The sequence below is a fragment of the Mastigoproctus giganteus genome, chromosome 3, assembly GCF_048544385.1.
Source record: "Mastigoproctus giganteus isolate SK-2022 chromosome 3, ASM4854438v1, whole genome shotgun sequence".
NCBI lineage: Eukaryota > Metazoa > Arthropoda > Arachnida > Uropygi > Thelyphonidae > Mastigoproctus > Mastigoproctus giganteus.
This window is the reverse complement of record NC_143577.1, coordinates 235,125,462-235,147,784: the sequence shown is the minus strand read 5'-3', so window position 1 is coordinate 235,147,784 and position 22,323 is coordinate 235,125,462. Positions and strand designations below refer to the sequence as shown.

The following is a 22,323-nucleotide window of genomic DNA, read 5'->3' as shown; positions in this document are numbered from 1 at the left end:
CAGCTTGTTCATTTTCCCTGCTAGAATTTCATACTACCAAATACGTTAATCCTAACCACACACCTAACACTTGATATTTTCTTCACTAACAACCTGTACAAAATTAATATTAGTTGTCCTCTAGGTATCACAAGTTGGTGATGATCCCTTCTCCAGTGGAGCCTCTATTCCCAGCAACTCTCAGGCCAGTGTCATTTGACATTATAAGAAGGAAAAATGGGATGATCTGCATGATTCAAGGAGGAACTGGACAATCTTTTAGAGGCAATGGTTGTGTGAATTTTTTTTATTTTTACTTTTTTTTTTGTGGCTGATTCTACATAAGCTCATATGCTTGCTTTTTTGCATCACATGCCTCTATTGTAATGTTTTTGATTCTGATATTTTCTCAGATTGTATGCAGTTATCCTTATAAAGTGAAATCCTTTACTTATGTTCTCATGCTGTTGTATTCAAATTTCCAGCTTCATTTTTTGCCTACACTAAGGCTCACAACAATTTTAAACAAGTTATTAATAAATCTAAACTTAATTTTAGAAATAAGCATGAGAATAGTACCTAGTAAACATTCATTCACAGTTAAATGGCAAAACTTGTCAAACTGCCTGTTCTTCTTCCTCATTTATTCCTTCTAGTTAATTGTCAATCCTTGTATATATGAAGAAAGGCTATCTGGAAGAGCCTTTCTTCATATGTATGAGATTTGACAATTAAATTTCAGGACTGAATCCAGTGCATGCATATCAAAGCAGAATCGAACCATTATGTAACACTGTGGCAGCTGCCCTATATGATTGCATCCCTCTACAAGGTCTTTTGCTGTAGTAAGCCATTTGCATGCAGTCATGTTAAGAACTGTTGCATTGTTCAGGTCACTGTTACTGTGTTAAGTGATGGAACACAGAGCAAACATTTAGTTTTGTTTTGAGTTGGGGAAAAGTGCAACAAATCTTTAAAATGGCAAAAGAAACGTTTAGTAATGATATTCTCTCTTTTGTGTGTTTTTCACTGGCTTTCAGAATGGCCATGAGTGTTTGTTACAGGTTAATATGCTATCTTCTAAATTCTAGGTAGGGAGAAATGGTTATGCTTACACTTACCAGTGTATTTATGTTTTGACATTTTTTGTGACAAATTGTTATTTTGATTGTTTTTGAAATGTATTTCAAAAAAATGCTCCAAAAACAAATTAAATGAGTAGATATTTGTTTATATTACTTGTATATTTTCATTGCTTAGATATAAATAACTTCTCAAATATGATTTGTGCAATAATTTATATATATATATATATCACTTATTGTGTGTTTTCAGATGTGTGCTCCAGGCCTGGTATTTGTGGGAGAGGAGCTGAATGCCTTGCTACTCATCATCACCATGAATGCTTTTGTCCTAGTGGTTTGACAGGCAATCCCTATATAGAATGCAGCATTTGTAAGTAGATATCACTTTTTTCTTTGAAGAAATTATTTCATTACTTATTATGCACACAATATTATGCCATGATAAATAGCACATTTTACACAGCAGTGTGATTAATAATTTAAATATTGTTAATTATACACACTGCTGTTTTGATGATAATAATATTTAATTTAAATTGAATAACATATTAAATATATATTTAGAAATAGTCTGGAGAATTTAAACTCTCGTTTAGTCCTGACTATATATCAAATTGCAGATTCCAATTTGAATTTCTTTGCAGGAGCTGTAACAAAGTTCAATTTAACTGCATGTATTAGCATTAATTTATGTAATTAATAATATAATTTTAATAAACTGATATGACATATGATACACTGGTATAAAACAAAGTATATGCCGACCGGCTAGCCGGGTGGGTAAAGTGCCTGCCTGGCAACCCAACGGTCATGGGTTCGAATCCCGCCTCGGGCTCAGATCAGAGTAGAAAATGCAAAAACCTTGGGAGGTGCAATATGGTCACTATGGCTTTCTTTCTTTATTAAATGTGAATAAAGTTCTGAAAAAATAAATGGAAATATAATTTTAACAATATGCATGATCAAATTTTATAATAATATATGGCAGGGTTTCCCTACCCTTTTGAGGTTGAGTACCAAATAAAAAAATATGATTTGCTTTATCATCAGTTTTTTTTTATATATAATATATTTACTAGTTATTTTTTCCTGCATGCGACCATGTGATAGTTTAGTACTACCAGTAGCATGTGTCCCATAGACCAGGAACCACTGGTATAAAACACACCCCGAAAAATTACTAGAGAATATAAATAAAAAAAAAAACTCCTATTTAGTTTTCAAATAAAATAATTATTTTTCATTAAATTTTTCCATTGTTTCATTTTATTTATATTTTTTGTAGTTGAGACTTGTGGTGGTCATAGTCCATGCTCTGGAAATCTGCAATGTATCGATGGTACTCATTGTGGCTGCCCTGCGCCATTCCAACAAGTTGATTTATTCTGTATTTGTAAGTATAAACCAAATTATTGTTTGTCCGTTCTACTTGAATATAAACTTTTAGGAATCAAAATATGATGGCAGAAAAATGTATTTACACATATTTTATTATTTATAATTTATAAATAATAAAATCACTGAAATCAGTAAATGAAATCTTTACAATTATGTTTTGTCAATGCTGTTCAGATTAATAAATTTTTCATTTTTTATATAGTAACTAGTCGAAACTGTACTACTACTAATCCATGCCAAGAGAATGAAGATTGTATACATTCTGATCGTCTGTCAGGATTCTGTGTTTGCCCCCGTGGCTTTACTTTAATGTCTAATGGAGTATGTCGAGGTAAGAACACATTGTTTCTTATGAACTTATTGTTTCTTATGAACTTAGCTTAATATTTTGTGACCTTCATCTGTTAATATACCCAGCATCACAAAAATTGCCATCCTTAAAGAGTTCTTGTTTCTTGTTTATACTCTGGAATGACCACTAGGTCAGAGGAGTTTACAATTAATCATTTTAACAATGAAAGACCATTTACCATATGTGGGCTTGAATCACGGTCCACTCAAACTTCTCTTCTATCATGCAGTATGATTGATGTCTTTTAAGTTATGATGGGCTACATGTTGAGATTCAAGCTTCCTTACATTTTGAAGATACAACTCTAAAACAGTGCTCACAGGCCAGCTTCTAGATAGCACACTGGACTAAACCTATTGGTAACTCTCTAGGAGACAGCTGGATCAGCTAGTGTATAATCTCACTACCTCTACTTTGCCAGATAGTGACTGAAGGGAATCTGAGTAGTGTGTAAGTGGGGGCATTGTTAAAGCCACATTATGTTAAGGAACTGGGTATATTCTTGCTATGTGTACCCCATATCCAAAAATTTAATTGCTTCATATAACGTCTTCCCCACCTTTTCTTTACTACTGAATACATCATGAATAGTCAACCTAATAAAACAAACTTATCTGCAAAAAGATCTAAACCTCCCAAACACTTCTTCATTCATTTCACAAATATACATGGTCTCAGTTCTAATCTCAGTGATGTCCATTTCCACTTACAGTCTGCCAAGCCCCGCTTACTTTTTCTGACAGAATCCCAATTATTGGTTGAGTCAACCACTGCTCATCTCAGTTGTGTTAAAATCTCTACTCTTTCTGTCAAATTCATCTGTTGTCTCTATCAATCTCCCAGTTCCACTAATCACTTGGAACTCTTTGACTTCCTTTCTTTGAAAATCAACTTTCTACAGTGCAATTTTCCTCAACAGTGAGGTAACTCCTTGGCAATCTTCACATTCATAACTTCCACTGGCTTCAGTTTTATACTCACAAAGACACAGCTGGTCAAGATACTTCTCTCTTCAGATAGATAACTATCTAGTTACCCTTTGAATTTCAGCCTCAACGACCTGTGAAGGCAACTTTTGATCCAGTAATCAGTAACTTGCTGGCTAAAAGGAAATTTCCTACAATCTAGTACTACACTCAAGAATTCCTGTATATCAAGAATGAAAAAAACCTGGGGGTAATTGTACAGTCAGATATGAAGTTTTCTGGGCATTGCAGACAGGCTGCAAGAGTAACTTATGGGGTCTTGTCAATGATATACAGGAATTCTGCTAGCAGGGATAAGGATGTGATTATCCCCTTGTATAAGGCAATGGTCAGGCTACATTTTGAGTACTGCATACAGGTCTGAAGGCCTCATTTCAGGAAGGATATAGAGCTGCTGAAACAAGTACAGAGGAGGGCAATGAGATTAGTGAGTGGAACAAAGGGTTTCTCCTACCAAGAAAGGCTTATGTTCTGCAAATTGCAGTGTCTGGAGACTAGGCACCTGCAAAGTGATCTGATTGAGGTGTATAAGCCCTTGAATGGTTTGAACAAGCTCAATGCTGATAGGATTCTTCCTCTTGCTCAGATTACGCACCTGAGTGGGCATAAATTCAAATTGAGGAAAAACAGTTATAGATGTGTAGAAATTTGCCTTTAGCCAGTGGGTGGTTGATTGTTTGAACAAACTTCCATCTGTAGTTGTGGAAGTTGATAGCTTAAATAAATTCAAGGAAGAACTAGACGAACTTTTGAAGTGAATGGGTGGGTGAAATGGGAACTTTTTTTTTTTTTTTTTGGCTGATGCTGTATGCGCTTGCTTTCTTGTATCATATGCCTGTACTAATGCTAATGCTATTAGTTTAAATCTCTTTGCCTGTAATTTGAATTTATGGCCCCCTAGTTTTGGAATTCTTTATAACAGTGAAAATTCCACCTTCATTCATTTTACTAATTCCTCCCAGAGCCTTATAAACCTCAGTTAGGTCCCCTCTAAGGTGCCTGGTTGCCAAGCTCTGTAGCCCACATAATTGAAATCTCCCTTCATACTGTTGCCCTTTTGTTGATCTAACCATGCGAGTTGCCCTTCTTGGACCCTTTCAAGAAGCTCAGTCTTTTTTCAAATGAAATATCCATACTTGTACAGTATTCCAAATGCACTCTTACAATTACTATGTACAGTGTTATTAATCCAGCTCTGGGGGTTTTCCCAACTCTGCAATTATTATGTACAGTGTGATTATGATCTTCCTATCTCAACATGATATTGTGTAATAAATTATCGATAGGACACCACAGGTCTTCAAGGCTACCCATTCACACTGCTCAGAAAACTTCATATCATAACTCCCAGAACCCTTTCTTCCTCTACTGTTTTGAATTTGACTCCACCAAGTGTATAAGTTATTTTGGTGTTATTATTTCTCAAGTATAAGACCTTGCATTTTGTTGAATTAAAACATAACTGCCACTTTTCTGGCCATTCTTGAAGCTTGTTCAAGTCATCCTGAAGGATGGCACCGATCGTTAAAAACCCTTCCAATTTTTATGTCATCTGAAAATTTTGAAATCACATCCTTTATCACTTTGTCGATATTGTTTATGAAAATCAAAAGAGTCAGCCCCATCTCTGACATTACATCAATCTGAAGAATATCCATTAATTACAACCCTCTTCCTTATGCCCTACAGCCACCCTACAATCCATCTTAGACCCTTTCCGGCCTCTAAGCTTTTCCCTACCACTGAAGTCACACTAAGCAGTCTGTAGTTACCTACTTCACTCCTAGAACTGCCTCTATGTATTCTCAATATTTTGACACTTCTTCAATCTAAAGGAATTTCTCCAAATTCCAAAGCTGCCCTCATAATTAACCTCAATTTTTCAATACACTCTTTGGCCGCTTCTCTCAAAATTACTGGGTATATGCCATCAACTCCAGGAGCCTTACTTGCCTTTAGGCTCGAAAGTTTTTCTAGTAAATGATCATTGTAACATCAGTTGGGTTATCTAAGCCTTTCCCACATGCAATGCATAAGGGTCCAATCCAATTCTTTTTCCTTGTATTCACATACATGAAAAACTTCTCATCCCCCACACTATATTTACTGCAGTTACAGTATCATTTTCTGTTCTATTAATTTTTTTTTCTATATAGTATTCACATGCACAGGTGCATGTATGTGTGTGTTTACTTTATTGGTCAGATTTTGATATATACACCAATTGTGAAATAGTGAATTGAATACTGAAATTATGCCAATGTAGTACCAAGGTTACTACTTCGCAATTGTACATTACTGCTCATGTATAATATACAGGGTGGCCATAATTAAAGTATCCCTATTCAGAGCTTTCTGTAGCTCAAAGTAATAAGCGGAATGTCACAAAAATTAGTAAGTAAACTATTCAAGGCATGGGGAGAAGGATCCCTTAAAAAAAATAATTAGTTCCAAAATCTGCCAATAGGGGATAATATGGTGCTGTTCAAGAGAAAAGACGTGGCAAAGTACCAATAAATAAATAACTAAGACAAACCTTAATGAAATTACAAATTTTTATTTGTGCAAAAGAACAGAAATAAACTGAACTAAACTGCCAGAGGAAATGGTTTCACAGCTACAAACTCACTCACAATTTACTCCAGATGGTCGATGATTTCACTGATGGTGGAGTTGGTTTTCGATGTGATTACCACTGTTCTGGACCAGAAATTGCATTCAATGCATAGTGTGCTCAACTGCAGAATGCAACATCTCTGCAGTAATGTTCTGCACATGCTGTGTTTCTTTGTCCTTTAAGACAGCCTGGTTAGGGACACTTCCTCGATAGACATTGGCCTTGAGGCGATCCCCACAGCCAAAAATCACGTGGTGTAAGGTCAGGCGAATGTGGTGGCCATGCAATGGGATACAAATGACTAATGACTCTTTCTGCAGTAAAGTGATGCCGGAGAAGCTGCTGTACTGGTCGTGCGATATGAGGAGCCCCATTTTTCATAAAAATTGTCTCATTCAGGCATCCTCTTTGCTGCAGTTGAGGAATAATGAAACTGCTCAGCATGTGATGATATCTTTGTGCTGTAACGGAACAGGTGGCTGCTCCTGCTGGGTGCAATTCCTCAAAAAAGTATAGCCCTAGGATGAAATTTGAAGTTACACCACACCAGACGGTGATTTTCAGCGAGTACAATGGGGTTTGCTGATTAGCATGCGGTGCTTCTGAAGCCTATATTCGGCAGTTTTTAGTGTTGATAGTCCCATCAAGATAAAAATGGGCCTCATCTCCCCAAAGAATGTTCTATGGCCAGGCATCGTCCACTTCCATTCTGGCCAAAAACATTAGAGCAAATGCCATTTGTTTTTCAGAATCATCTCTTTGCAGCTGCTGCTGGCAACTGATCTTGTATGGATAATAGTGGATTAGTTTCAGAAGAATTTTCCACACAGTGCAATATGGGACATCCAATTACCTCGCTACTCCCCTTGCACTGCTACTAGTTCCAGCAGCTGTATCCATGGATCGGTTGATGATAGCCGTTGCAACTTCCTCTGCTACCTGAGGTGAAACAGGCTTCCTTCCTCTTCCAGGCTTAACAATAAAGGACTCAGTTCCTTCAAATTTGTTAATCATCCTTCTAACTGCTGCAACAGAGCAATATGGCCTTAGTTGCTAATGCTCCTAAAAACCAAACAAACAACAAACAAATGCTGCAGCTGATAAAGGACCTTGATATAAGTTCTTAGAGCATCTAAATTCATGCAGAGCAGCTGCTGCATTGCATCCATTAACATAGAAGAACTTTGCAGTTAAAGCGTGATCAGGCAGAGTGAGATATATTGTTAACAGTAAACTTACAGAATACACTTTCGATGTTCGCATTGTGCCTTTATAGCTCTGCTGCTAGGAAAATTAAATTAACTCAGATTTATGCAAATTTTCTGCTCTCTTAGGTGTCTTATTTTTTAGTTTTAATTTAAAACTTTAGTGCAATTCAATTTATTTCTGTTTTTTTTGCAAGGAGCACAAATAAAAATGTGTAATTTCATTAAGGTTTGTCTTAGCTATATATTCGTTGGTACTCTGTCATATCTTTTCATTTGTACCATATTATCCCCTATCGGCAGATTTTTGAACTAATTTTTTTTTCATGGGATCCTTTTTCCCTTGCCTTGAATAGTTTACTTACTAATTTTGGTGGCATTCTGCTTATTACTTAGAGCTACAGGGAACTCTGAATAGTGATACTTTAATTATGGACACCCTGTATATGTAGTTTATTATATACACAGGGTGTCCAAAAATAATGTATACACACTTTATCAGCCCATAACTCAGTAACCTTTTTTCTTTTTCAATTGCAAGTTGGTGGTAATAATGGAGAAGACCAGGCTTACATTTGAATGGCAGAAATTTGTGTTGAAATGATATCAGAAGTCAGAAAATATCAACAAAGTCCAGAGACAGTTTAGGAGTGAATACCACACTGAACCACCAATGTGCCTCACAATTTTGCATATTTGTGATAAGTTTTAAGCGGATGGCACCGTACAAAATGTACACAGGCAACGATCAGGAAGACCTTGCACATCCACGAGCGCCATTCAAAATGGGAAGCATTCAAAGAACTTATCTTGGAAGCTACTAGGCTTTACATACCAACTAAGAAATATTGTTCAAGGTTTAGGCCAAAATGGATGTCAGATGAACTAATGAGGCATATGGCAGAGAAGAAAAATGCATGGGATACATACAAATTAACACATGACACAGAAGCCTATGATAGATACAAGTTGATATGCAACCAAGTTACAAAGGAGGTTAGGCAGGCGAAGGCAGATTACGAGAAATTCTTGGCAAGGGATGCAAAGAAAAACAGCAAAGAGTTCTTTACTTATGTAAACTCTAGAAGGAAGGGGGTGAATCAGATTGGTCCACTTGATATTGATGGGTCAAGTGTTGATGATCCTGCTCAGGTAGCTAACAAACTAAATGAATATTTTGCATCGACATTCACACATGAGGAGTTATTCAGCGAGGGGAATGCCAGAGGTGTATTCAACTCTAGCAGTAAGCTACAGAATCTTGAAATAACTGGGAGTAAAGTGGAGGAGAAACTGTTGAAAATAAACACAAGAAAGGCACCCGGGGTGGATGGGATCTATCCAGTTATATTAAAGGAGGCAGCAAAGGAAGTAAGCAAACCCTTAGCCATAATTATGAGAGCTTCCTTGGACTCAGGGGAGGTACCCATAGACTGGAAATGTGCAAATGTGACCCCAATTCACAAAGGAGGATCAAAGGCTGACACAAGTAATTATAGACCTGTGAGCTTAACTTCTGTTCCAGGAAAATTAATGGAGGCACTGGTTAAAGAAGCACTGCAGGATCATTTAGACAAGACTTCAGTTATAGCTCAGACACAGCATGGTTTTGTTAAGGGGAAGTCTTGCCTGACCAACTTGATTGGATACTATGATGCAGTCACAAAAGAACTGGATGCAGGGAATAACTTTGATATTATATACTTGGATCTTAGAAAGGCTTTTGATACTGTTGCACATGGAAGACTGCTACACAAATTGGAGCAGTGTGACATTGGAGGCAAATTGCTGCTATAGATAAAGGGGTGGTTGAGGGGAGAAGACAGAGAGTGGTAATCAATGGACACTGCTCATCGTGGACTGATGTTATTAGTGGAGTCCCTCAGGGCTCAGTGTTGGGTCCATTATTGTTTTCTGTATTTATAAATGATATTGATGATGGTATATCGGGCTTAATGTCCAAGTTTGCAGACGATACAAAGGTTGGCAGGTTTGTCAAGGACACTACTGACACTATGCTGCTGCAACAGGATCTGGAAAGGTTGAGCAGATAGGCTGAGAGGTGGCAAATGAAGTTTAACATTGATAAATGTAAAGTACTACACATGGGAAACAGCAACCCCAGAGCAACGTATCAACTCTGTGGTACTACACTGACAGTGGTAGAGAATGAAAGGGACTTGGGGGTGGTTGTGCAGGCAGATATGAAGTTCTCTGAGCAGTGCAGACGGGCTGCAAGAGTAGCTCATGGAGTATTGTCAATGATATACAGGAATTTTTCCAGCAGGGATAAGGAGGTGATTATTCCATTGTATAAGGCGATGGTCAGGCCACACCTAGAGTACTGTATACAGGTCTGGAGGCCTCATTTCAAGAAGGATGTAGAGCTGCTGGAACGAGTACAGAGAAGGGCAACAAGATTAGTGAATGGAACAAAGGGGTGCTCTTACGAAGAAAGGCTTAAGTTTTGCAAATTACAGTGTCTGGAGACTAGGCACCAGCGAGGTGATCTGATAGAGGTGTATAAAGCCTTGAATGGTTTAAGCATGCTGAATGCTGATGGGATTCTTCCTCTAGCTCAGAAAAATCACCTGAGGGCATAAATTCAAATTGAGGAAAGACAGATGTAGGATAGACGTGCGGAAATTTGCCTTTAGCCAGCGGGTGGTTGGTTGGTGGAACAGACTTCCATCCCTTGTGGTGGAGGTTGATAGCCTAAATAAGTTTAAGGCTCAGCTGGACAGGTATTTTGAACGAACAGAGGGGTGAAGTGGAAGTGGGTTTTTTTTTTTTTTTGGCTGATGCTGCATAAGCTTGCTTTCTTGCATCAAATGCCTCTACTAATGCTAAATGCTAATGCTAAATGCCACGAGATCACAAGAGGTGCTGGAACTTTTCCGACAAACACCAAGGAAACCTGTCCGACGAGCTGCTTGTGAAATGGCAATCCCCAAATCCAGTGTGCATAACATTTTAAAACATGCAAAATGGAATTTTGCATGTTTTAAAATGTTCCAAGATTCCAAGATTAGTGCAGGCTCTGAACAAAGATGATCCTGATCATTGGGTTGAATTTTCCGAGTGGTTTTTAAGAAAATCTGCAGAGGATGCTCTGCCAAAAAGATCGTTTGGAGTGATGAAGCAACATTCAAGTTGAATAGTACAATTAATCGCCACAATTGTTCGTACTAGGCAACCGAGCATCCACACGTTACTGAGAAACACGTTACTGAATTTACCGGGCATTACAGTGTGGTGTGGATTATCATCCTTGGGTTTGATTGGACCATTCTTTTTTGATGCAACTGTTACTGGTGCTGTTTACCTCAACTTGCTTCAGGAATCAATCTTCCTACACGTTTGTGAGCTATTTGAGGATGATGATAAAATTTTATTTTCACATGATGGGGTACATCCCTATTTTCATCGCGATGTTAGGGCTTATCTGGATGAAACTTCCCCAAACAGATGGATTGGATGAAGAGGCAGTGTTGAGTTCAGATCTAATGCCATTGGATTTTTATTTATGGGGGATACCTCAAAGATAAAGTTTATGCCACAAAACCAGTAACAATCGCTGAATTAAGGCAAGCTATTGAAGCAGAATGTGCAGCAATATCAAGAGATAGCTTAGGTGATGTATGCAATTCAGTTTCTTGACGATATCAACAATGCCTGGATGAGAATCGAGGACAATTGGAACACTTGCATTAATACATATTTTTTATCAAATTTTTTCTTCTTTATAAAATTATAAAATTTAATTTATGAAAATAAACATAGAAGTTATTAATAATCAAAGTATGTGTACATATTTTTGGACACCCTGTATATATTGTATATAATACATGCACACATATGTGTGTGCTTATGTATGTAAGAGCATAATCCTACCATAGTATTAAATAGAATTAAATTTAAATTAGATAGCAAAATGCAATATTACTGCTATTGCATAACAATTAGACATTGAGCATGTGTAATACATTAGAAATATGATATAATTTATTTTGAAATTAGTCCAAGTTAGAATATGAATGAATAAGCATAAGTAATCATTGCACTTAGGCCAAATTAAGCAGATACTATAGCTAATGAATGATATGTGGCCTAAGGGTGAATTAATATCATTTTACACTCATGTATATGTTAATAAAGATAAATTACTAACTAATAATTAAAACATTTTTCATAAATCCATTCATCTGATATGAACATTTCGCTGTTACTCAGTGGGGGGCTTTGAGTGGACAAATGTCCAATCAGAATAAATAGCTACTGTATACCTCTTTCTGTTATTTCAGTTATTCCAAATTACTTATATTAGAAATATTACTTGATTTTTTGGAATGGTTAGTGGGCCAAATGAGTGTCTTGTTAATTTTAATTGCAGCAAACTGTGATTGGACTAAAGCCCAACAGATAGATATATATATATATATATATATATACACACACCTGATATATATCAGTTGGGCCAGATCATAAAGCATAAATTTTAAATTTATATAGGTTTTATGATCATATAAATTCCAGATCATAAAACATAAATTTAAAATTAAATAAATGGTAGTAAAATAATAACAAATACTGATATTGCAGTAATACTAATATTATTTCAAACAATTATTACATCATCAGCTAAACATGGATCGGTAAAACATTTGTGCAACATAACAATCCAGTATTACTTATTATAACATATTTAGAACCTTTCCAACTAAGTGCAAGTCTGCCTATATTATTTTAGGAAGTAAATTAAATGCTTACAAAACTATTCTGTAATTTAATATAAAGCTGTTGTTTCATTTAATAATGGATTAATTTAAATAATTAATTATTTAACAGAAGCTGGTCTTGGGGTAATGCATGTAGTCACTAATGTGTATATTGTGCAGTTTAACCTGTGCTACCACAAAAATGATTGGCCTATTATTAACTACGGTACTGGTTTATCAGCTGCCATAAAGCAGTAACAATGTAAACCCCTCTGATCACTGGGGAGAACCATACAAAAAATATTTTTTTAATTACAATAAAAACATATAAATGTATGCTTTCCTAATATATAATTATGTATATTTTTAGATGTGAATGAATGTGATCAGAGTCCTTTCCCATGTGGAGCTGGTGCGCAGTGTTATAATACTATAGGCAGTTATCGTTGTCAGTGCCCACCTGGAACAGTAGGCGATCCTTATTTTTCTGGATGTAAGTTAGCTTCACCTCTTTGTAGTTTGTTAAAATGATTTTAAAAAAATAAAAGAAAAAAAAATTGGGTGTATTATTTCACTGACAGTTTCAAAATGTATTGAATATATTATTCTGGCATTCTAAATAAGTATTCAAAACTATAGTTTGAATATGATTTCTCAACTTGTGGTTTACCGGTAGCAGGCTGTGAAGGAACTTAAGGAGGATCCTGAAAAGTTCTAAGATTGCTTAAAAATATTTTAAGGAGATTTCTCTGATTTCAGAAAATTGTGTGTGACTGAAATAAGCAAATATTTTGCCTATATAGATGATCACTAGTTAGCCCAAATTTCATTTCACACAGTATGCCAAACAATGAGCACACAGAAAGAGCTGACAGAGTTTTGGAGGGAAATAATAATTTTATGTTATGTAGGGAAAATACCTGTGCTTGCTAATGTTCAGGAATTAAACAGTTTACCACATCTTACCATCAGAAGCTAGAGAACCTAAGTTTGGTGCTATAGTGGCCATAGGCAAATCTGTAAGTATTTCCACTTCATGAAGAGAGCTGAATGCCTCAAATTCTCATGGACAGGCTACACTTCACAAGCTTTTGATATCGAGAACAAATTCATGCCATTGGTATAGTGCAAAGCACATCGAACCTAGATTGTGGATCAATGAGTTTCACTGTACACTTTTCTGATCTGATGAATATGTTTAGGTATGAAAGTTGCCTGAAGAACATTTATTACTTGAGTGTGTGTGCATGTGTTGTTCTAACTGCAAAGTTGAGCAGAGGAGGAGCTGTCATGGCATGGGAGGTATTTTGCATGCTATGGATTGGCCCACTAGTTGCAGTGCATGGAATTGTGACAATTTTGTTGAAGCAGCTCTGATCTCTTTCAACATAACAATGCTCCATGTCATAAAGCACCAATCTCAACCCAGTTGAATACCTTTGGAATTGAAATGCAGAATTAGAGGAAAGTCAAGACAGTCCTCTTTGTTAGCAGAGCTTAGGAATGCTTTAAAGGAAGAGTGGAGCCTGTTACTACTAACTAGCTTTCTTCAAGAATATAGTAGTAGTACAGTTTTTAGTAGAGTCTTCCATGATGCCCTGAAGCAGTCATTATAGCCAAAGGTGGATCAAAATGCCATTAATTTCTTTGAATAAATATTTGTTTTGTTCATAACAAGTTTTCCTGACTTTTGGTAAGATAGTATATATGTTAACATTTTAGCAATTGCTGTATAGATAAATAACTCTCTGTTGATTTCTCATGTTTTGTAATGTTTATGTATCCCCCCGACCTCCAAGAGTATACATATTGTATATATAGGTGGACTGCAAGAAGTTTGTTTTTTTTTAATTTAGGTGGACTGTGTTATTACAAAAGGTTGAGAAACACTAGTATAGATAATATTTGGTTAATTTATTTTAACTGATTAGAGTGCAGTCATTAATAAAATCACATATCAATTTTTGAAATAAGAATACATTAGCACAAAGAATAAAAGTAAGGCATTTTCCTAAATTTCATTACCAATCTCTTCCATTCTGTTATCTTTACAGAAGAAGTGACACAGGAAGTACTGTGAATGTCTGAGAATTATCAATATTCTTTTAAGAAATTAAAAACAGATTTCATTCTGTTCAGGTTGAAGTGCTTTGATTTTCACTATTCTCCAACCCTAGTACCTGTGGGATGAATTAGAACAGAAGAACACCAGATTCAAGCATGCCCAACAAGGCCTATGGTCAATTGCTAGAACTCTGGAGGAAGAATGGAGTGCCATACCATGGGCTTCATACTAGAAATTGGGGGAAAGTCTTCCCATAACATATTCACATAGTCACTTAAGCCATCAAACCCAGTATTATTTTTTAATGAATGAATATATGTTGTGTTCGACTGCATGTGTCCTGTTAACTTTTAGTAAGGTAGAGTAATTTCCTCTGGTAATGCCAATGTTTAAGGAATATTTATCTTTCATTTATCTTGAACATATAGCTATTAAAAACAAAAATAAATGCAAAATATGGAATTGAGAAAAATAACACCACACTGTGTTATGTTTTTCTGTCATGACTGTCTGAGGACACTTTTGCCTCTTCAGTTACAGCAACAGAGCTTGGGCTTCAAGTGTTTATAATGACTGTGTTTATTCAAGAGTTAACATAGAGTAACTAATGTTTTTAATTTAATCCATTATTCATTAATAACCTGAAGGTACTGTTGTGACCATTATGAACCTATTTGGGTTACTCATCAGACAACGGGTATCCTCAATTGGCAACTTTGTGTCAAGTGACGAATAAATGTCACTCGACATTTATACAAGCAGAATAGAAAATCTTAAACAAGCAGTCAGGAGGTGTTTAAAAGAAAAAGTGCCTTTGAGTTTTTAATTAATAATCGATTCATTACTGGGTGACATTATTTGATTAAAAATGATATTAGTTACTTTAGGTCAATGCATGAATACACATAGTCATTTCTAAAGAGTCGAAGCCCACTAGAGGAACAGAAGTGTACCTAAACAGTCACAACAGAAAAATATAATGCAGTGTGGCATTATTTTATCAATCTATTTCAATACCCATGCTCAAATAGTACCCTGCTTCTTTACTAAATTTCCAAAGTAACAATTATTATTTAGAATACACATTACTGCAAAACTGACAGAATATGCCAACCTGGCTAGTCGGGTGGGTAAAGTGCCTGTCTGGCAACCCAAAGATTGCGGGTTCGAATCCTGCCTTGGGCTTGGATCAGAGTAAATGCAAAAACTTTGGGAGGTGCATTATGGCCACAGAAGCCAATGTGCCAACAACAACAAAAAATAAAATAAAAAAAATAAAAAAAATAAGAATATCAACTACTCAAATGATTAATCAATTTCTTTATGAAAGAATTGAAGATACCAAATTTGTTTTCTAAATCAATAAATTAAAAGCTTTATTTGTTTACTTTATAGTATTATGAATTAAATTTGTCAAAAAATATATAAATAAATTTGTTTCACATGGACACACACAGAAGTATAAATAAAATACATATTTTAAATAAATAAATCAAAAATTAATTATTTACAAGTTTTTTATGAGGTACGCAGATAAATATGTAATTTATAAAGATTATATATTCCTCTTTCCACAAAATTATTTAATATCTACACAATATATATAAATGGAATTGTTCTTAAGATTTTTAGTATTATTAGATTGATATAGTTTGCTTTTAATGTTCATAGAATCATATTACATTCCAAAATCATTTTTCAGGTCAGAGACGAGAAGGGGTATGCTCCTCTGATGCTGAATGTCCAAATAATAAGGCTTGTGATCTACCTACACAGTTGTGCTATGGTAAATATTTTTTTTCCTGTATTTACTATAAAATGTATTCCAACATGTTCATTCCTATAGGCATTATTTTTCCTTTGAATTATTAGCCACCACATAAAGAAAAAATAATTATGAAAATGGAAAATGAGTCTAACGATCACATTTAGTTTTAAGGATCACATTTAGTTCCTATTAATGATAAGCCCATTTTAATTTTTCATTTTTTCTTTTGATTGGATTTTATTATTATTAGCTATCATTAATTTGTCCTGCATGCACTTCCTTTATAAAAATCACTCTAATGCATTTTATTATATAAAAATAGTTTTATAACTCATTGTTTTACTGTGTACAAATAACCTAAATAAGTCATTCTCTGTAAAAAATAGTTTAAATAACTCATTCTGTGTAAAAATTCCATAGGTAAAAATTCAATAGGAAAAATTATAATTGGTCCTTGATCTTCTGGAATGTCCATAAAGAATTTTAAAAATACATTTTAAATAACTTTTTAACTGTATACAATGTAAAAGATAATGAAAATAATTATGGAATTAAATGTTTATTGCATAAAAGAGCGGTCCCCAAACTGTGTGCCACGGAATATTTTAAATTTTCGAGGGAAACACAGCAATACTCGATATCTGTCGGACACCACGCAAACTACTAGCTCGGTGTAGTTCACAGTTTAAACATTTCTTATTAAGTTGTTTGGACCTAACTACTAAATGGAACTGTTCGGTATTTCTTTTTGTCTGGGTGCACCGTTAAAAAATTACTGAGACACTAAGGGTGCTGTGAACCAAGAAAGTTTGGGAACCTCTGACATAAAATACACAATGAAGAAATGACTGCTACGGAAATATTTGAACAATGTTGACTTCCTCTTTTCATCAATCAATTTCCGATAGCTGACAACAATCTTCTCTGGGCCCTGACAAAATAAATATCGCAGAGAACCTCAAACCTTTTGTTTGAGATTCTCTGCAATATGAAAGATTTCATCTAGTTCTTTTACCGTTATCTCCTTTTTGGTAACATTTTCATCTGGCTCATTTAAAAATTTGAATTTTTAAATGCAGGTCTGCATTGACCTTATTAGCGGGAGACAAACAAGTAACACGTCTTCTTCCGATGGTTGATGGAACACATCGAGGTGGGCAGCAAGCAAACGTTTGTTTGTTGCCCGTCCGATGTGCCGTAAGCTTAACGCATGATTCAAATCTTTTTCAACTATCGCATAAAAAAAAAAAGATCGTGTTAACTGGAAATTTGTATCGTGTAAAGTGAAAAGGGGTATGATTTTTTCAAATAGCGGTAACTGAAAAATGCGTTAATCGAACTCTCATTATGTGAGGAGGCCTGACTATATGCTGATATGGTTTGCTGATTAAAGGTAGTTCATTATATATATCTAGGAATAAAATTTTATTTTCAATTGATCTTACTGTAGTAAATCTATGTTTTTAGATCCATGCATAGTAACAAATCCATGCAGTAGAAATGCAGAATGTCGTGTTATCAATCATAAACCAACATGTCACTGTGCTCCTGGCTTCACAGGAAATCCTCAAGAATACTGCTACTCTGGTAAGTAAAATGCAAACTTTGTCTAAATATGTATATTTCTTTTGACACTTTTTATCATGCTTATTTATTAAAATAAATAATCAAAATAATATTTATTAACTTTTAATATTCCTTTCTGAGAATTATCTTTAGTTATTGTGTTTTGCCATTTATATTTCTCCAGATTTCCTGGTGTGTGTGATAGACACAGATTTTTATATGTACCTATGTATGCTTTTTTTCCCTCTCTCCTTAGTAATTGGTTGTCAGAGTGATTATGAGTGTCCAGGCAATCTTTTGTGTCTTCGTGATGGCAACTGTGGTTGTCCAAGAGAGTTTAGAAGAGTTTCAGATTTCTGCATACGTAAGTAAACTTTTGCTCTTTATAAGTAATTTGATTTAAACAAATAAAACAAATAATTAAATTGAATATAATATTTTGACTTTACTGCAATAATGCAAAGGTGATTTAATACATTAATGACCATTAGTAGTTTTAATAGGTGGAATGCAGCTCATTTGTTATATATTATGAGGCCAATTATATGTATGCAATAAGTTTAGAGCAGCACTGGTGAACCTTTTCTGGCCTGCATGCACTCTCCATGATGTTATGATGGTTTTTTGCCATTTGTCACATATTTGTTAAAGTCTGTGTTTGAATTTTGTCAGAGAATGGAGAATTTCTTAAATGCCTCTTTGATGAGGGCCAATCTCAGGCAGAATGAATAGGGTTTGTTTCCCTGTGAATCATTTTAGGTTTTTCAGCCCACACAACATGCAAATTGGTCTGTAAACACATACTGGGATATAATACACACCATGCAATATGGCCTAAGATGCTAATGCACTATACAAATAATAATAACAACAACCAGCCTAAATAAGCTGAAGCAAAACAATTTTTTTATGTGTCATAGGGAAAAAATCGACTAAAATTAGTATTTCTTTATCGATGCGATAGAAAGGTAATAGTACTTGAAAGTTTCTAAGAACTTTGTTGCAGCATGATTTTACATGCAATTACAGTTTTCACTGCTATATGTAGCTAACAGTACATTCCATAAAACAAAATTTGCCTTCAAATAAGGAAATGCTAGTTATTTGAGGACAAATTTATTTGTGGTGACTGCATTCCAGTATATTTTCCTGTGTAAGCCACTTGTGACAAGTGTTATTTGTTTGCTCTTGGTGGTTTAGAAATTGGAAAAGCAATCCATTTGAATTAAACAAAACAGCACAAATAACTAAAAAAAATGCAAATATGCATTAGCTATTATCAAAGGTTATGAGTTATTTTGGATGATGACACAGGTTTCTGCTTTTTTGTATCTTTTGTTTAATTAGATTGAGAAAAGTGACTTTTGTTTTCAAAAAGCTATGGAGCTCTTTTTGAAAACAAATTTAACATAATTAAATTTTTATGCAAAAAAAAAAAAAAAAAAAAAAGTCTTGCAGGTACCTGATTTGAAGTGAACATCATGCAGAATTTGTCTGATTAGCACAACATCCTGATCTGAATATAATAATATATATCTTTGCATGATATCATGATCTGAATACCATGAAATGTCTTGGCACGATATCAAAAATCTTAATACCTAGAATATCTTGACACAATTGTCTAATATGAATACTATGGAATGAATGTCTTGTTACAATATCCTATGAATATCAGGATATTGTGACAAGGATATGCACTAGATATCAGCATGGCCAGAGCATTCTCTTTGTTTGATTTTATAGCACACAACTACTTTAAAAGAGGTATGGAGTAAAATATCTGCTCCTGTCAGTTGATTTCATTTTTAATGATGCATTGACAGCTTAGACCATAATGTGTCAACTCCTGTCAGTTGGTTGAAAGTATTCACAAAAGGATCATTAAAGCCAAAGGTAGACCCACACATTATTAATATTCCTGGCCATACTGTTTATCAGTTTCCTTGAAAAGTACTGTTATGCCCAATGATGTACATAACAAAAAAAAGAAGAAAAAAAAAAACAGTTGTTAAAATGAATAATAAAAGCCTTGCTCTCAAATAACAGAAACATATAGAATTCAAAACAGATATTTATTAAAAGTTTTAATAGTTTAGAAGATTATAAATTATATTATATGTAAATAGGATATACTGAAAGTCAGTAAAAATTTTGAATTTTATTTACTCTGAACATGAACATATCAAGTAATATGTTTTCAATTGTGAGTAAATTTTTTTTATTTTAGTGACCAGCGTAAATTGCTCAACAACTAATCCATGCCCTGACAATCAAAGATGTGTCTACACTGGACGTGAAACTGGTTTTTGTATCTGTCCTCGTGGTTATAGATTATTGGCTACTGGAGTTTGCATGGGTTAGTAAAATTCAAATATTTAAATATGTAAATTTTGATAATACAAGTCTTATCTGAGATATATTTAAAAATTAATATTAAATTATATTAAACAATATTATTATTAAATTAATTTTGATAAACTCAAATACATTTAGTTCAAAAGCCTCACTAAAACAAAATGCTTTATAACTCCCATAGCCTCATGACACAAGGGTTATAAAACATCATTGCATGAATAGTACATAGTCTCATTACTTTGTACATTAATTTTAATTAAATAAAATTTGTGCACTTTATTGCATTAAATTTTCAATCATGGGAATCATTCTGTTCCCATTCCCTCGTTCATGCTGCCATGTGCTCAGCACTGAGGTTTGGGCTTATGTTCAACTTAGAGATAAATGCCATTATCTACAGCTTTGTCTAAGTTGTTAAGATCTATTTAAATTTATACCATCACCTGAACAAGTAAATTTGCTATACATTTAAAAATCTGAGACACTGCCAGAGACCACTCATCAGTTAGTGAGTAGTCTCTATTAGCAAATGTATGCTGAACTGTGAATAACGTATTTTGCCTAAGCAGTGTATGGATGTAAACTTTTACATGTATAGAAGTAAAAGTAATAGCCATGTACTAACAATTGATGCTATATATCTTTAGCCAAAATTCAGAGGGGAGGCAACCTCTCAAACTAGCTCTGTGGCAGAGTTTAGAGGCTATTGAAATTCTGTGTCCAATTTATTTTGTTTGCTAAAACCTTGTGTTTCCTGATGTGATGGTACACAGAATTCCTATTTATATAATTTTATTCTATTTTATTCCATTTTACAAATTTTGCACCCTTTGAAAATACTAACTGGTGAAAAAAGATAATCTCAGCAATGTTTACCTTCATTAGTACCTTCCAAAATGAATTCAGTTTAAACTCATTGTAGTGTTAAATACATACAAAAATATAAAGAACTTTTTTATATTGGTAGAGGTTGTTCAAGACTCGAAATTCTCTTCCTTGACATAAATATGTATTCAAAGAATCTTCTTAAAAAAAGTTTAAATATTTAAATGAATGGATTAACTGTTGATGATCATGCTCAACATCTACATTTACTCATGAAGAGCACCCCTTTGTTCCCCTCACAAGTCTTGTTTCCCTTCTCTGTACTCGTTCTAGCAACTCTACATCCTTTCTAAAATGAGAACTACTGACCTGTACACACTACTGTAGGTGTGGCCTGACCATTGCCTTGTATAACAGGATTAATCATTGACAAGACTCCATGACCTGCCCTGGCAGCCCCTCTGCGCTGCTCAGCAAACTCCATATTTTTCTGCACAATTACTCCCAGGTCTTTTTCACTTTCCACTTCCCTGAGTGTAGCACAACACAGTTGGTATGTTTTCCTTTGGTTATTGCTACCCATATGCAGTACTTTGCATTTGTCAATGTTAAACTTCAGTTTTCAGCCCATTTTCCTAACTTATCTAGTTCCAGTTGGAGTAGCATACTGTCGTTAACAACCCTGCCAACCTTTGTATCATCTGCAAACTTGGACGTTAAACCTGATATACCTTCATCAGTATCATTGATAAATATACAAAACAACAATAGGCCCAACATCGAACCCTGGGGAACTCCACTAATAACATTTGTCCACAAAGAGCAGTGTCCATTGATTACCACTCTCTGTCTTCTCTCACTCAAACCCTTTATCCATTGTAGCAACTTACCCTTAATACCTACCTCTTCAATTTGTACAGCAGTCTTCCATGTGCAACAGTATCAAAAACTTTCCTGAAATCCAAGTATATGATATCAAAATTATTTTTGGCATTCAGTTCCTTTGTGACCACATCATAGTATCCAATTAAATTGGTCAGACAAGACCTTTTAACAAACCCATGCTGTGTCTTAACTATTACTGCAGTCTTGTCTAGCTGATCTTGCAATGCTTCTTTAACCAGTAATTCCATTATTTTTCCCAGAACACAAGTTAAACTAACAGGTCTATAGTTACCTGTGTCACCTTTTGAAACCCCTTTGTGAATTGGTGATACATTTGCACACCTCCAGTCCAAGGAAGCTCTCATAATTATGGCTAAGGGTTTGCTTACTTCCTTTGCTGCCTCTTTTAATATAACTGGATAGATCCCATCCACCCCAGGTGCCTTTTTTATGTTTAACTTCAACAATTACTCCTCCACTTTGCTCTCAGTTATTACAAAATCACTTAGCTCCCTG

General features: G+C 34.7%; 1 protein-coding gene across 3 annotated transcripts in view; it reads left to right on the top strand.

Moving 5' to 3' along the window:
* Window positions 1-22,323, top strand: part of LOC150088897 (uncharacterized) — a 599,507-nt gene that overhangs the window by 530,871 nt on the left and 46,313 nt on the right. For all 3 annotated transcript variants that reach the window (XM_090369705.1, XM_090369706.1, XM_090369707.1), the window contains 8 exons: window positions 1,315-1,434; window positions 2,350-2,457; window positions 2,665-2,793; window positions 12,711-12,833; window positions 16,108-16,191; window positions 17,641-17,760; window positions 17,996-18,103; window positions 19,970-20,098. In XM_090369705.1, coding sequence (XP_090225831.1) covers window positions 1,315-1,434; window positions 2,350-2,457; window positions 2,665-2,793; window positions 12,711-12,833; window positions 16,108-16,191; window positions 17,641-17,760; window positions 17,996-18,103; window positions 19,970-20,098 — 921 coding nt within the window. The remainder of the gene's footprint in view (window positions 1-1,314; window positions 1,435-2,349; window positions 2,458-2,664; window positions 2,794-12,710; window positions 12,834-16,107; window positions 16,192-17,640; window positions 17,761-17,995; window positions 18,104-19,969; window positions 20,099-22,323) is intronic.